The following is a 14,381-nucleotide window of genomic DNA, read 5'->3' as shown; positions in this document are numbered from 1 at the left end:
CCTAAAGCCACGTTGGCCAATCAGAAGCGCAAATCTGATGTCAAACACAGCTGATAACGGCGCACACTCTGACGTCGCAAGGCAAAAACCCCGGTTTCACTGTCTACACGACAACACTGTAACCGGCGTTTCTGAAAATCCTCACCCTGGCAGGGGTTTTCAAAAATGTTCGGTTTCAGTGCGTTTTCGTGTGGACGAACGGCCGAACCGCGTAAAAAAAGTCACGGTTATAAAAATACCCGTGTCCGTGTGGACAGGGCCTAAAAGACGAGGAGGAGCCGAAGCCTGCCACCATTTCCATATGAGGTTTAAAGGGGACTGTGTACAGATTACAGAGATAATCACTATTTTTATTGGTGTGTGTGTGTGTGTGTGTGTGTGTGTGTGTGTGTGCGTGTGTGTGTGTGTGTGTGTGTGTGTGTGTGTGTGTGTGTGTGTGTGTGTGTGTGTGTGTGTGTGTGTGTGTGTGTGTGCGCCGGGGGGCACACACAAACACACACACACACACTCACACACGGTAAGCTCCGTTTGCTTTAGTTTAATTTGGCTGTCTGGAACTAAAGAGAGAAGAGTCAGTACAGTAAGACTTCAGACCAGACACATCTGAGAGGCATTTACTCTCCATTCGATCTCAGTCCCGTGCAGAGCAAAACATTATTCAAGGAGATCATGTGATTTCTCTTTCCTCTGGGATTTATGAGTTCAGCTCTGAGAAAGCGTCCAACAAACAGAGCCTGTGATATCCGAGGCAAAGAGACACAACAATAGGAGAAACAGAAAACAAACACAAGCGTGTGTAACTGGAGCAGAACATGTGATTATTGCAGTCGTATGATGAATAGTCTGATCAGAGGTTAGCTGTGTGTTTGTCAGTGTGTGCAGAGGTTCTTCCTGTTTGCGTGTTCCGCATTGGTTAATGTGTAATCCAAGAGAAGAATAAAGCTCCTGCTCCTCTCCGTGTGTTTCTAGTCTGAGCGTCCCCTGATCAGAAACCATGAGCTACGGTCTGTTCTTCTCAGCTGAAACATGGGCTCTGCTCATGCTGTTTGTGGCGCTTATGGTTATGTGAGTGATTCATGACTCTTGTTGTCTAAAATCTTTAAATCTTTAGTTCCAAAATCTCAATAACAATGATGAGTCATTTAGACTCATAGAATCTTAATAAAAATAAGTAAGTCATTTGAGTACATGTAAAGATGCAGGGCTATTATTACAGTCACTGTATCAGGTGATATTCTAACAGGTTAAACAGTTTGTTGCATTATTTTCCTGATTATAACTGTAAATATGCTTTGAAACAATCTGTATTGTATAAAGCGCTATAAATAAAGGTGACTTGACTTTAACCATTTCAAAAATCTAATGCTGTGTGTGTCATAAGATCTGTCTGAAATCGCAGCTTACAGGAAACATTCTGTCAAGGTGCTCTCCAAGTTATGAACAAACTTTTTTCCAGTACCATTAATCACAGTTATCTGGACTTTAATAATGTTCTCCAAACGTTAGCATAAAAACATTATTTACATCATTCATGAAATTTTTCTTTTGAACATTCATCTAACGTCTTTTTTTAAATTTAACTACTTTTTCAGAACGTCCAGAGAACATTCAAAAGTAACGTTCCCGTAATGTTTGTGGAAGGATAAAATGGAATGTTCCAGATTAGCAAAACGTTCTCAGAACATAATTTTGTCAGCTGGGATTGTTTTGATTTAAATGGTTTTGATGTCACTTCCAGATATGGATACTGGCCTCACAGTCAGTTCAAGAAGTTGGGAATAGCGGGTCCCAAACCCATTCCGTTCTTCGGAACGATGCTGAGATATAGAGAGGTGAGTTTATTTTAAAGCAAATACAGCATGACTCTGATATTGTGTTTAACTGACCTTTGGTCACATCTGGATCTTGATGATCTACTGGTTCTCCGTCAGTCCATCGCAGGTTCATTAATGATCCATGCAAATCTAACGTGAACCTGTCTGCGTCAAACACACAGATGATACTATAGTCTTCTCTCAGTGTTTTTCTTATAACTCTTCTGAACATGTCTAAATGTAAACTGTCGTTGTGCTTTCAGGGGTTTCATAATTTCGATTTTGAGTGTTTCAAGAAGTATGGACGAGTCTGGGGGTGAGTGTGAGACTAACGTATGACACTTCACTGATCCATCTCAATGAATCATATGAAAGAATAATTACAGAACCTCTGAAAAAGAAATGACTCCGCTGTGTGCATCAGTTTAAGATGAAATGACAAACATGTTTGAAGGTTCAACATTATGAGATCAGTAAGATCTGTAATGAAGAACCGAGGAAGACGATCATTAAAAGACCATGATAATGACAGTGAATCGTACAACTACTGTATAATGAACTGAATGATTCTTCTGAATGTAGTGAAGTGTTTGTGTTTCTCACAGTATCTACGATGCGAGGCAGCCCGTTCTGTGCATCATGGATCAATCCATCATTAAAACCATCCTGATTAAAGAATGTTACTCTCTCTTCACCAACAGAAGGGTAAAATCACGTCATCTTCATCATCATTCTGAAATGAAATAGTTTTGAAATACTACAGGACCCTTGAAGGACATGGTGATGATAAAAAAGATGGGAGGAAAATTTTTATTTCAATGCTTTTGAGAGAGGACGCAAGTTTCTCAGTGGAACGCAGACGATTTGCAAGGTTTCTTTGGGAACGGAAAGGTTTTGTGGGAGAACACAAATATTCTTAGGGGAACACAAAAGATTTGTGATAGCAAACACAGTTTCTCTGGGGAACACAAAAGATTTGTGAGTGAAGGCAACATTTATGTGGGAACAAAAGATTTGCAAGAGAACGTCTCGGTTACTAACGTAACCTCGGTTCCCTGAGAGTAGGGAAAGAGTATTGCTTAAGTTAGCTTACGCTTTTGGAAAACTCATTTTCTCGATAATATTGAAGCCAAATTTTTAAAACGCAATGCAGCTGCACAGCAGACATATAGCTGAGCGTCTAGCGCGGCCATTGGCTGTGCTCCGGCAACTGCACAAACCTATGGCGAGTTGGCTAAGATGCACAAACCAATCCGGTCTCTTCGCGCCAGAGCGCATCAGAGCCTGGCAGTATGGGCGTGGCTTATAAATATATAAGCACTCATTTTCGCCATAGGATTCAGGTTAAATCAACTGAAGCGATCCCCTGATTGAGGGTTACGCAATACTCGTTCCCTACTCTCAGGGAACCGAGGTTATGTTAGTAACAGAGAAGTTCCCTTTCAAGAGGTCTTTCATATTGCGTAAGTTAGCTTAAGCTAGGGGAACCCTTTTCAAAACTTCGCCCCATACTAAAGCCTAGGGCCAAGCGCCCGAGGCTCATAGAAGAGTAAAGTTATGAGTCCTAATAGAGGCCAGATCAGTAATGAGCCTCATATAGGGAAATACATGAATGGACCTTACAAAGGGCCAAGCTACTTCTTTATATTGTATATAGAACTGTAGTTCAGGTTCACCCAGGACCAGACAGATGTCTAGCCTTATAGATGTGGAAAATGTGCTTAGACACTTTATTTAAGGAAAGAACCCTTGCTTGTAAAGCGGGAACTTCCAGGTTATAAAACCTCATAAATGTGGACGGTGAGGCCCAGCTGGCCGCCGCACAAATATCTTCAATTGGTATTTCACCGGACCATGCCCATGAAGAGGCCATGCCTCTCGTGGAATGAGCTTTGATGTCTATGGGACCATGGGGGCCCTTAGACTCATAACCCAGCGAGATTGATAGTATCAACTATCCAATGTAACAGTCTCTGCTTCGTGACCACGAAACCTCTGGTGCAGCTGCCGAAGCATACGAAGAGCTGTTCTGACTGCCTGAATGGGGCAGAACGCTCTAAATATACTATGAGAGCCCTCACAGGGCAGAATAGGTTCGCGTCTCTTTCGTCTTTTGACGGGGGAAGAGCTGACAGCGAAATGACCTCCTTTGAATGGAGTCGAGAGCACTTTGGTAACATACCCGTGCGTTGGCTTAAGGATGACTCTGGAGTCATTGGGCCCGAATTCAAGGCAGGAAGTGCTAACTGAGAGTGCTTGCAAATCACCCACTCCCTTGACTGATGCCAGTGCTAGCAAGAGATCAGTTTTGAGTGAAAGAGGCTTCAGGTCAGCAGGCTGAAGCGGCTCGAAAGGGGCCCCTTTCGTGGCTTCCAGGACCGTGGAGAGGTCTCAGATGGGTATAGAGGGGGTTCGAGGCGGGTTAAGCCTTCTGGCCCCCTTGAGGAAGAGCACAACTAGGTTGTTTCTTCCCAGTGATTGCCTGGCCACGTGAGCGCAAAGTGCTGCTATGGCCGCCACATATACCTTGAGCATGGAGGGAGCGCAACCTGCATCCAAAAGCTCTTGTAGAAAGGAAAGAACCTTTGTCACTCCGCATTAGTAGGGGTCCAGGCTCCATGCTGTGCTCCAGCCGGAGAACACTGACCATTTTAGAGCATAAAGAAGCCTGGTTGAAAGGTGCTCTTGCTTCAGTAATGGTATTTAGCACCCTTTGAGGGGCTTATACATGGAGGGCCCACGAGTCAGGACGGGGATGCCAGATCTTCCCGTTCACCTGTGTGAGGAGGTCTCTCCTCAGCAGAATCGGCCATGGGTAGGCCTGTCGCGATAATCAATAAATCAATTAATCGCACGATAAAAAAAATTAGCTCGATCATTTTTCTGGCCGCGATAATTTCCATTTGCATGCTTGTTTTGTTTTCCTCGTCTATCTCTCTCTCTCTCTCTCTCTCTCTCTCTCTCTACCAAAGAGACTGGATGACAATATCAACGCTGACCGCCACACATTGAAATGTTTTTTTTTACTGGGCCTATTCACAATCATATTTGATTGCAGAGCGCCGTAGCGCGTCCCTCTCTCTCTCTCGCACGCGCGCTCTCTCACCCTCATATGAGGCGCCGTCTAGAGCTTAAATCAAACTTCATTCACGCACACATATATGAAACACTTGCATACACATATATTAAGTAGTCAAACATAACAAATACATATAAAATGCACAACGACACACCTAAAGTCGCTCACGCACATACACGCAAACTCTACACACATGAGATGCGCGCAGACACAAACTCTCCACGCACATATGAGATATGCGCGCACACACACAAACTCGCGCACACTCATATGATGCGCAAGCGCACAAACTCTCCACGCACATACTCATATGAGACGTGAGTGCACACACACACACACACACACATACATACAAACTCGCGTACAAACTCAATGAGAAGGAGCACACACACACAAACTCTCTGCGCACATACTTATATAGCTATAAGCCATGCCCATACTGGCGGGCTCTGACATGCCAAGGTTTGGAAGAGAACGCAAAGTTTCTCAGGGAATGCCAAAGATATGTAAGAGAACGCAAAGTTTCTCAGGGAATGCAAAATTTTGGGAGAGAACGCAGTTTCTCTTGGGAAGAAAAATTTTAAAGAAAGCGCAAAGTTTCTCAGGGAATGCAAAAGATTTGTGAGAGAATGCAAAGTCTCTCAGGGAACGCAAAAGTTTTTGGAGAGAACACAAAGTTTCTCAGGGAAAGCAAAAGATTTGTGAGAGAACACAAAGTTTATCAGGGAACGCAAAAGATTTCTGAGAATGCAAAGTTTCTCGGTGAATGCAAAAGTTTTGTGAAGGAACACAAAGTTTCTCTTGGAAATGCAAAAGATTTGTGAGAGAACGCAAAAGATATCAAGCATCGCGTTAGTTCTGTCAGGTCACGTTAGTCAAGCTCACATCAGCTGACTCTCAACCCTTCCGGCTGTGGAGCCTGTGCAGCAGGGCAACTGGGTGACCGTGAGGCGCTGTAGTCGCGGGACAAAACACCGCTCTTCCGCTTTTGAAAGATTTGAGAGAATGCAATGTTTTTCCTCCCATCTTTTATCTCTGTAAAAATATAAAGGTACTTCAGGTAATAAATATGAATTATTTTTATTAATCATTTGAATGTTTTCAGGACAGAAATTGTGCTTGTATCGTCATTTTATCTTCATTGTGTCCACATTTGTCCTCTGATCTGGCAGAACTTCCGTCTGAACGGGCCGCTTTACGACGCCGTGTCCATCGTTGAAGACGACGACTGGAGGAGAATCCGCAGTGTCCTCTCGCCTTCCTTCACCAGCGGGAGGTTAAAGGAGGTCCGTGAGTCTTTATCTGGATCATTCTCACGCAAACAAGGGTTACAGCAGTATTTATTACATCGCTTATCTGAAGCGTTACGTGAAGGCAGTACTATCGTGCTACAGTACAAACAAACAAGAATTCAGTTTGGGATGAATGACTCATTTTAACTGAACTACAGCATCATTCATGCTGAGGAGGATGTGTGTGTGTGTTTTGTTCTCTTCATAATAAATATCAACATTACCAGTAAAGATGTTATGAAGATGAAGATGATGATGTACTTCTGCTTCTCACTCTAGATGTTTGGCATCATGAAGACACACTCTCAAATTCTAGTTCAGAATCTGGGGAAATCAGCAACACGAGGAGAAAACGTGGATATTAAAGAGTGAGACATCACATTGCATAATATCACAAACGCTTCTCATTATCTGAAGAGATAAGAACGGAGCCGCAATAATATCACTATAATTAACAGAGCAAAGGTGTTTGATTTTCTCACCAATCACCTTTAATAACCTCCTGAACAGAGGAAACATTCACTACATATTGGGAATATAGGCTGTATATTTATCAGATGAGAATAATAATGGCTCTCTCTTGACTGCATGTGTTCAGGTTCTTCGGTGCGTACAGTATGGATGTGGTGACCAGCACAGCGTTCAGCGTGGACATCGACTCCCTCAACAACCCCAAAGATCCATTTGTGACCAACATAAAGAAAATGCTGAAGTTCGACTTCCTAAACCCTGTGTTCCTGATCAGCGGTAAAGAACTTAACTAGTCCTGTCAGTTAAACACACTTCAAAAGCTTTTTCCTTGGTTATGCAAATGTTAAAGGAACATTTCATTTTCTCATTTTGAAAACATTATGGGAACGTAACTTTTGAATGTTCTGAAACAAGTAGTAAAATTTTAAAAACATTAGACAAACGTCCAACAAAAATGTTTCAGGAAAAAACAATCCATGAGCGATATAAATATAAATGATGCTTTTGTGCTAACGTTTTGAGAACATTATTAAAGACCAGAAAACTTTAAATGGACATTCCATAAATCTTTATGGAAGAACATTTGTTCATAACTTTGAGAGAAGCTTGTTAGAACATTAGCAAAAACCTGAGAATGTTCGCTGTTAAGAGATTTTACTATTTCTTCTGTAGCTTTGTTTCCTTTCATCACCCCCGTCCTGGCAAAAATGGATTTAGCATTTTTCCCAACATCTGTGACCGATTTCTTCTACGCTGCCTTACAGAAGATCAAGTCTGAAAGAGTGGCCAACGACCACAAGAAGGTACAACAAACACTTAACCTGAAGAACTATATAGCCATGATGTTTTAAACCACTCTTCTCAATTCCTGCAGAAGAGAGTTGACTTCCTGCAGCTGATGGTCGATTCTCAGACGGCAGGGAAAACTCAGCATGGCGAGGAACACACAGAGAAAGGTGAAGCATATCAAATGGTTAACCATAAGAAAGAGCTTTCTTCCAAATGTGAATACACATACCTTTAAACCATGTCCTGTACAGGCCTGAGTGACCACGAGATCTTATCGCAGGCCATGATCTTCATCTTCGCTGGGTACGAGACCAGCAGCAGCACTCTGTCGTTCTTCTTCTACAATCTCGCAACCAACCCAGAGGCCATGAAGAAACTGCAGGAGGAGATCGACGAGACCTTCCCAAATAAGGTAGTACTCAATTGAAACACTCGTTGGGATCGGTGTGATGAGTTTGAGACTTTAACCATTGATTGTGTGTTGAAGGCCCCGGTGGACTACGAAGCCGTCATGAACATGGACTATCTGGACGCCGCGCTGAACGAGTCCCTCCGTCTGTTCCCTGTCGCAGCTCGACTCGAACGGGTCTGCAAGAAAACGGTGGAAATCAACGGTGTCATCATCCCTAAAGATATGGTCGTCATGATCCCGACCTTCGCCCTCCACAGAGACCCGGATTACTGGAGCGACCCCGAGAGCTTCAAACCTGAGAGGTCAGGACGGGTTTCTCCTGTTTCACTCATCATACAGTCAAGCTCCACCAGCTACAATAGAACACAACAGTCGGATCTGGACGTGAAAATTCTTCACATAGGGGAATTGATTTTTAATGATAACTTATAAAACGTTAAAGACAGACCTTACTGAGGAGCAACAAGGTTGTTCATCGATGATATCTGCTTTTGATGAAGCCATCATTCCACATTATTTTAAATTACTTTTTCAAAGAATTGTTTATCAATTGTTTATGGGATTGGCGAGAAACTACATTACCCATAAAAGTCAAGTCAAGTCAAATATATTTATATAGCGCTTTTCACAATACAGATTGTATCAAAGCTGCTTCACAGTATCAATCAAAACAACTTAACAATGTTTGTTTATTACTGGAAAAAAAAAAGACATCCAAGTTTGGTAGAGCTGATCAATGGTATGATTGGTTAATTAATTTGAATATCCCCAACTGAGCAAGCCAAAGGCATAAAACCCAAATAAATCTCCAATCAGGGAATCAAAACAATCAAACTGCACTTAGAGAACTCTTTTAATGTCCATTTAAAAAAAGAATAGTTTAAAACTAAAATTCCATTCTTCTAACATTATGGGAACGTTACTTTTGAAAGTTCTGAAAGAAGTAGTTACATTTAAAATAGAGTAATGTTTTTGTACTAATATTTTGAGAACGTTATTAAAGACCAAATAACGTTCCATTAATGTTACTGGAAGAACATCTGAGAACATTCTCTGTTAACTGGTTGGCTTGGTTCATGGATTATAACTCTCTATAGAAAATATCTGTAAAATCACTATAGAAAAAATACTTCCGGAACTAAGGCCGCTGAAAAAGTAACAACACTGTTGCACTAGAAACTCAAGGTTGGATCTTTAGAGTAATTGTCTGTATAAATACTTCAACCCAACATGACTCTTCCCTGCATTATTAACAGGTTCACTAAAGGGAACAAGGAGACGATTGACCCCTACATGTACATGCCCTTCGGCCTCGGTCCCAGGAACTGCATCGGGATGCGATTTGCTCAGTTGACCATGAAGCTGGCGATCGCGGAGATCCTGCAGAGGTTCGACGTCTCTGTGTGTGCAGAGACACAGGTGAGCAGACGGTTTGGTGTCTGGTAACAGGAGGACATTCGTTCATTGGTTCACTCACACTGACCTTCTCTTGCTCTTCACAGGTTCCTCTGGAGCTCGGCCTTAATGGTCTACTGGCTCCCAAAGACCCCATCAAGCTCAAACTCAAGCCTCGGACAGCTTCAGACGTTTGTAACAACAAATCGTAACGCAGCTCGTCTGCTGCACACTTCTCTTTCAGTCCGAGGAGAAGGTTTGATGGGTCTTTTAAAATAAAAGAATAGACGTAGTCTCTAGTCTTCAGTGAAGAGGAGGATTTGACTCTGACTCGGACTCGGACTAAGAGGTTTAGCAACTTTACTTCAGTAGTGAATGTCAGACAGATTCTGAGACTCATCTTTAAGGGATTTACTTTGATAATTGAGAAAACGCCAGAAATGAGATTCACTTGTTAAGAAATTCTATGGAAATGAGAGTTTATCAAAGAAATAAAGTCTGCAGAAATGTATCTGATTTGTGTGTGTCGTGTCTATTAAAAACAAATCACTGAACCAATTCACTTAAAACAGAGTCTGAAAAAATTCACAGAAATGAATCAATCTCACCAACTGTAACAATGTTTGAGACAAAACGTTAAAGTTGGACATTCCTCTATCATCTTGTTTCAGAAAGTTCAGAGAACACTCAAAAGTAAAAGTGCCCATGATGTTTGAAGAATGATAAAATGGAATGTTCCGTGAAAAAAACGTTTTTAAAAAATGTTAAAAATTTAAAAAACGTTCAGAGAACATTCAGAAATAATGTTTTGATTACACAATGGGAACGTTTACAAAACTTTCTTAGAACATATTTTTTCAGCTTGGTTTGTAACACTTCTATAATTCAAAGTGACATAAAAAAACACAAATGCCTTTAAGGCCATAAATGTCACAATCAGCTGCTGGGTCATTATTTTGTAGAACAAAAAACTACATGATGTTTCTCTGTTTCTGTCATTCACTCTTAGGCCCCGTTTACACGAGAACGATTCCGGGTGAAACATAAAAATATTTTATCGGATGTGCCTTTCGTTTACACGGCAATGGCGTTTTGGGGGCTTAAAAACGCAAAAAAGTGAAACCACCCTCCAGAGTGGAAATCTTAAAAACGATCGGCCCTTGTCGCGTACGCGTTTACGTCACAGGCATGCACCAGTACAGGAAAATAACAACCAACATGTCGGATCACTTCCATACGTCGGACCTTCAAGTTGCCCTAGCAGCTCTGCTAAACATACAAGAGTCTTTTCTGCAGTTGTACGAAATATTCTCTGGTAGTATTACTGATCAGAGAAGGCGCATTAATTACCTCCATCAAATTGTTGATGCACCAAATCGTCGGAGGCAAACCAGACAGATTTGGACGAGACCTGGGAGAACCAGTAAATGGTGGGACAACTTTGTGGAAGGAGTAGTTGATGACCATGCATGGCGTGAAAACTTCCGTATGTCCAAAGATTCTCTTGTCGCCTTAAGTGAAGAACTTCGTCCTTACATCACGGGTGAAATAACGAACATGAGAGCACCTGTTGGAGTCTTCAAAAAGGTAGCTTGCACGTTGTATTATTTAAGCGACGAGGGACGGCTAAGAAAAACCGCGAACGCCTTCGGCTTATCACGGTCCACTGTGTCGGTCATCATCAGACAAACATGCAGAGCCATAACTGCCCACCTCGGTCCGAAATACATACAGTTGCCATGTTCTGTGCCCGAGGCAGAGGAGCTCGTTTCCGGATTTCTGCAGGATCATGGAATGCCACAATGTTTGGGAGCGGTAGATGGGACTCACATTGAAATTAAACAGCCAGCCGTCAACGCCATGGACTACATAAACAGGAAATGCAAGTTTTTCCTGAATGTCCAAGCAGTGTGCGACCACAAATACAGGTAGGCCTAATCAAGGTGTTTAAGCACTTTTATATGCAATTTATATGAATGTTTCACTGTATTGTGATTGTATACAATGGCAAAGCACTTAGAATTAAAAGGTACTATTTGCTTGCCTTACAGATTCATGGATGTGGTCATAAAATGGCCTGGAAGTGTCCACGATGCACGTGTCTTTGCAAATTCCAAAGTGAACTCCTACTTCAAGACTGGTAAGATACCTTCACTGGAAAGGCAGGTAGTGGATGGAGAGGAGCCCATCCCTATCTTTCTCTTGGGGGACCCTGCATACCCCCTTATCCCTTACCTTATGAAAGAGTACTCAAATGGAGGCTGTACCCCATCAGAACATTACTTTGGACTTTGTTTGTGTAAGGCCCGTATGGTGATCGAATGTGCATTTGGTCGGCTAAAGGCCAGGTTTGCAGCCCTGAGGCGGCCCATGGACATAAATCTCCTTGACCTGCCAAGTGTTATTTATGCTTGCTTTGTCCTCCACAACTACTGTGAGGCCTGTAATGACACTGTGAATCAACATGTTGAGCAGGAAGCCATAGAGCGTGACAGGGATCTGCATCCTCCCACCCAGACCAACAGCTATCTGACCGACTGTAATGAGGGAAGTGGAAAGAGGGTGAGGAGAACCCTCACCAAATACCTTGACCCTTAATGGACTAGACTCTGCACGTGTGGACAATGACTAAGGTAGCTTACCACTGGCTATTCATTCTCTACAGCAAGGTGAGCAATGGGTCCATGAGGACTCTGTATTTTATACAGATCAGTATACCCATTGTGTATTTACAGAACAGCTTTGTTAAAATTACTTTTTGATTCAACTAACAAGCCACTTGTATTCCTTCAGTTATTAGTCCACATGAACAGTGTTTAATCTCAGGTGTGTTTCAACATATGCTTGTTCAAGCTGCAAACTTGTTCTTTACTTTGTTTTTATTGCAATAGACAATAAAACAACAATGCAATTAATAATAAAGTGCCATAGTAACTAAAGCATGGGGGTCTCTTTTTTTTTACTCCATACTTGCAACACAACAGAGCCTGGTAAATATTGTTAACAGAAGTAATGCCTCTGATACTGTAAACATGAATTGTTCAATTTCTTCCTCGTCGGAGTGTTCCCCCAGCAGTAATTGACTATATGAGGATGGAGGTGCAGGGCCCATTGGTGGCGTTCTGTACAAATGTGCAGGGCCCATGGGTGCTGGTGTGTGTGAATGTGCAGGGCCCATGGGTGCTGGTGTGTGTGAATGTGAGGGGGCCATGGGCTGTGCTGTGTATATATGTGCAGGGCCCATGGGTGCTGGTGTGTGTGAATGTGCAGGGGCCATGGGTGCTGGTGTGTGTGAATGTGCAGGGGCCATGGGTGCTGGTGTGTACGAATGTGCGGGGGCCAAGGGCTGTGCTGTGTATGAATGTGCAGGGCCCATGGGTGGTGGTGTGTACGAATGTGCGGGGGCCAAGGGCTGTGCTGTGTATGAATGTGCAGGGGCCATGGGTGCTGGTGTGTACGAATGTGCGGGGGCCAAGGGCTGTGCTGTGTACTAATGTGCAGGGCCCATGGGTGGTGGTGTGTACGAATGTGCGGGGGCCATGAGCTGTGCTGTGTTGTAGTGGTCAGGTGGGGCACGGTTTGCTTGTGGCTGGGATGTCAAGTGTCTCACAAGGACATCCAAACTATGGCTTATTCTAATTTGAGTCTCTGTAATTGTGTCCAGCCTATTGCTGTTGCTCCTTTCAGCCTTCTCCAAGATATCTACAATCTTCCTCTTAATGTCGAGGTCAGTCTGCATTGGATCCACTCTAATATTCTTCTGGAGCCTTTCACCTCTATGGCCATCGAGCCTCGCCTTGAAAAGAACAGAGGGAAAGTATTAACATTCATTAGCTAATGATATCTTTGATATTGACCATGATAAATCGTATGGCATGGTCAGTGGTGTAGTCTAATGTATTGTAGTGGGTATACTGTACATGTATGGGCCTATATATGGGGTGGGAAATATCATAGTGGGGGATTTTTCTGCATCAAAGACTTCATTTTCTGCATTCTGACACACTTATGTTTATTTATTTGTACAGAATTTTATCTTTATTTACGGAGGAAAAATCTTTTTATTTAACCTATGCAATAATAATAAAATAAAATAAAGACAAAATTATAATGGAAAGTATGTTGTCACATGTCATTGGACATTTTTAAGTGAAATACTAGAGCTTAGTGGGTAACATGCGTATCATGTAGCTTACACCACTACACCACTGGGCATGGTGTATGTAGGATATATGAACAAAAACATACCTGAAGTAGATTTCTCCGTTTCTGGACTGAGGTAAGGGGGCTGACAATTGATTCTTCTGTGTTCGACAGATCCGGCGATATGATGCTCGTGTTTGACTCACTACTAGTGTCTACGGTGTCGTTCACCTCTGATGTTTCAACATCAGCCTCTATTGTTGTGGTGGCTGGCGACCCACCCCATATTTCGTTAAATAAATCAAAATATAGAGTGATAACTCGCCCATGGCCACTCCGCCGTTGGGTATCCACAGCCTGCCTATACTTGATCCGGATGGCTTTCAGCTTGGATGTTATCTGATTTTTACTGATATCATCTTTCTCGTGTGGATATGAAGTCCCTCCAGGTACAGGATACTGCTGAAGAAATTCAGTCCATATGTTTGTATATTTTGCCTGGCAGGACTCCCAGTCCACGCCCTGTTGTGCCTTTGTGGCTTTGAAATTTAAAGTAGTTTGGAGCAATAACTCCACCTCCTCGTCTGTCCAGACAAAATTGTCACCTTTTGCTGTTCGCTTCGCCATATCTTTGGACTTCGCGCTACTAGGGAGAGAAGTAGTAGGAAGGTTGTACGCAGGCACGCAGACTTGGTGTTGTTGTGTAGCAGTGCTTCACATTGCCACCTAGCCGCCTGGAGTGCATACTACATCGAATTTCACACACTTTTTAAATAATTTTCAGTCAGGGTTCAGAAGTGGCCATAGCACTATTACTGCTGCTACTTTAGTGACAAATGATATTATTGGGGCCTTAGATAAGAAGCAACACTCTGCTGCATTATTTATTGATCTTTCTAAGGCATTTGATTCAGTTGATCATGGATTGTTATTGACTAAACTACGTTCAGTTGGTTTAAGTGAGAAGGCTGTTGCATGGTTTCAAA

The 14,381-nt window shown here is 42.5% G+C and overlaps 1 protein-coding gene and 1 long non-coding RNA gene across 3 annotated transcripts in view; one reads left to right on the top strand and one right to left on the bottom strand.

The window, feature by feature from the left end:
• Positions 1–683: 683 nt before the first annotated feature.
• The window catches only part of LOC143746412 (cytochrome P450 3A30-like), a 28,881-nt gene continuing 15,183 nt past the window's right edge, over positions 684–14,381 (top strand). The window contains exons 1-13 of one of the 2 annotated variants that reach the window (XM_077238219.1): positions 684–1,065; positions 1,739–1,832; positions 2,078–2,130; positions 2,420–2,519; positions 6,066–6,179; positions 6,465–6,553; positions 6,784–6,932; positions 7,329–7,459; positions 7,531–7,612; positions 7,697–7,857; positions 7,933–8,159; positions 9,114–9,276; positions 9,360–9,601. In XM_077238219.1, coding sequence (XP_077094334.1) covers positions 995–1,065; positions 1,739–1,832; positions 2,078–2,130; positions 2,420–2,519; positions 6,066–6,179; positions 6,465–6,553; positions 6,784–6,932; positions 7,329–7,459; positions 7,531–7,612; positions 7,697–7,857; positions 7,933–8,159; positions 9,114–9,276; positions 9,360–9,464 — 1,539 coding nt within the window. In that variant the 5' untranslated portion in view covers positions 684–994 and the 3' untranslated portion in view covers positions 9,465–9,601. Of the gene's footprint in view, positions 1,066–1,738; positions 1,833–2,077; positions 2,131–2,419; positions 2,520–6,065; positions 6,180–6,464; positions 6,554–6,783; positions 6,933–7,328; positions 7,460–7,530; positions 7,613–7,696; positions 7,858–7,932; positions 8,160–9,113; positions 9,277–9,359; positions 9,602–14,381 lie in introns of those variants that run through there. The other variant, XM_077238220.1, reaches the window with a different exon arrangement.
• Positions 12,114–14,043, bottom strand: LOC143745988 (uncharacterized). Its single transcript, XR_013206375.1, has 2 exons — positions 13,501–14,043; positions 12,114–13,048 (listed from the first exon to the last, which is right to left on the bottom strand). It is a non-coding gene; the product is annotated as an uncharacterized LOC143745988 (long non-coding RNA).

This window comes from Siphateles boraxobius, unplaced genomic scaffold, assembly GCF_051911475.1.
Source record: "Siphateles boraxobius isolate OS27281-9 unplaced genomic scaffold, OSU_SipBor_1 10, whole genome shotgun sequence".
Classification (NCBI taxonomy): Eukaryota; Metazoa; Chordata; class Actinopteri; order Cypriniformes; family Leuciscidae; genus Siphateles; species Siphateles boraxobius.
Note: the sequence above shows the minus strand (reverse complement) of the source record. Positions and strands in the feature narration are given on the sequence as shown.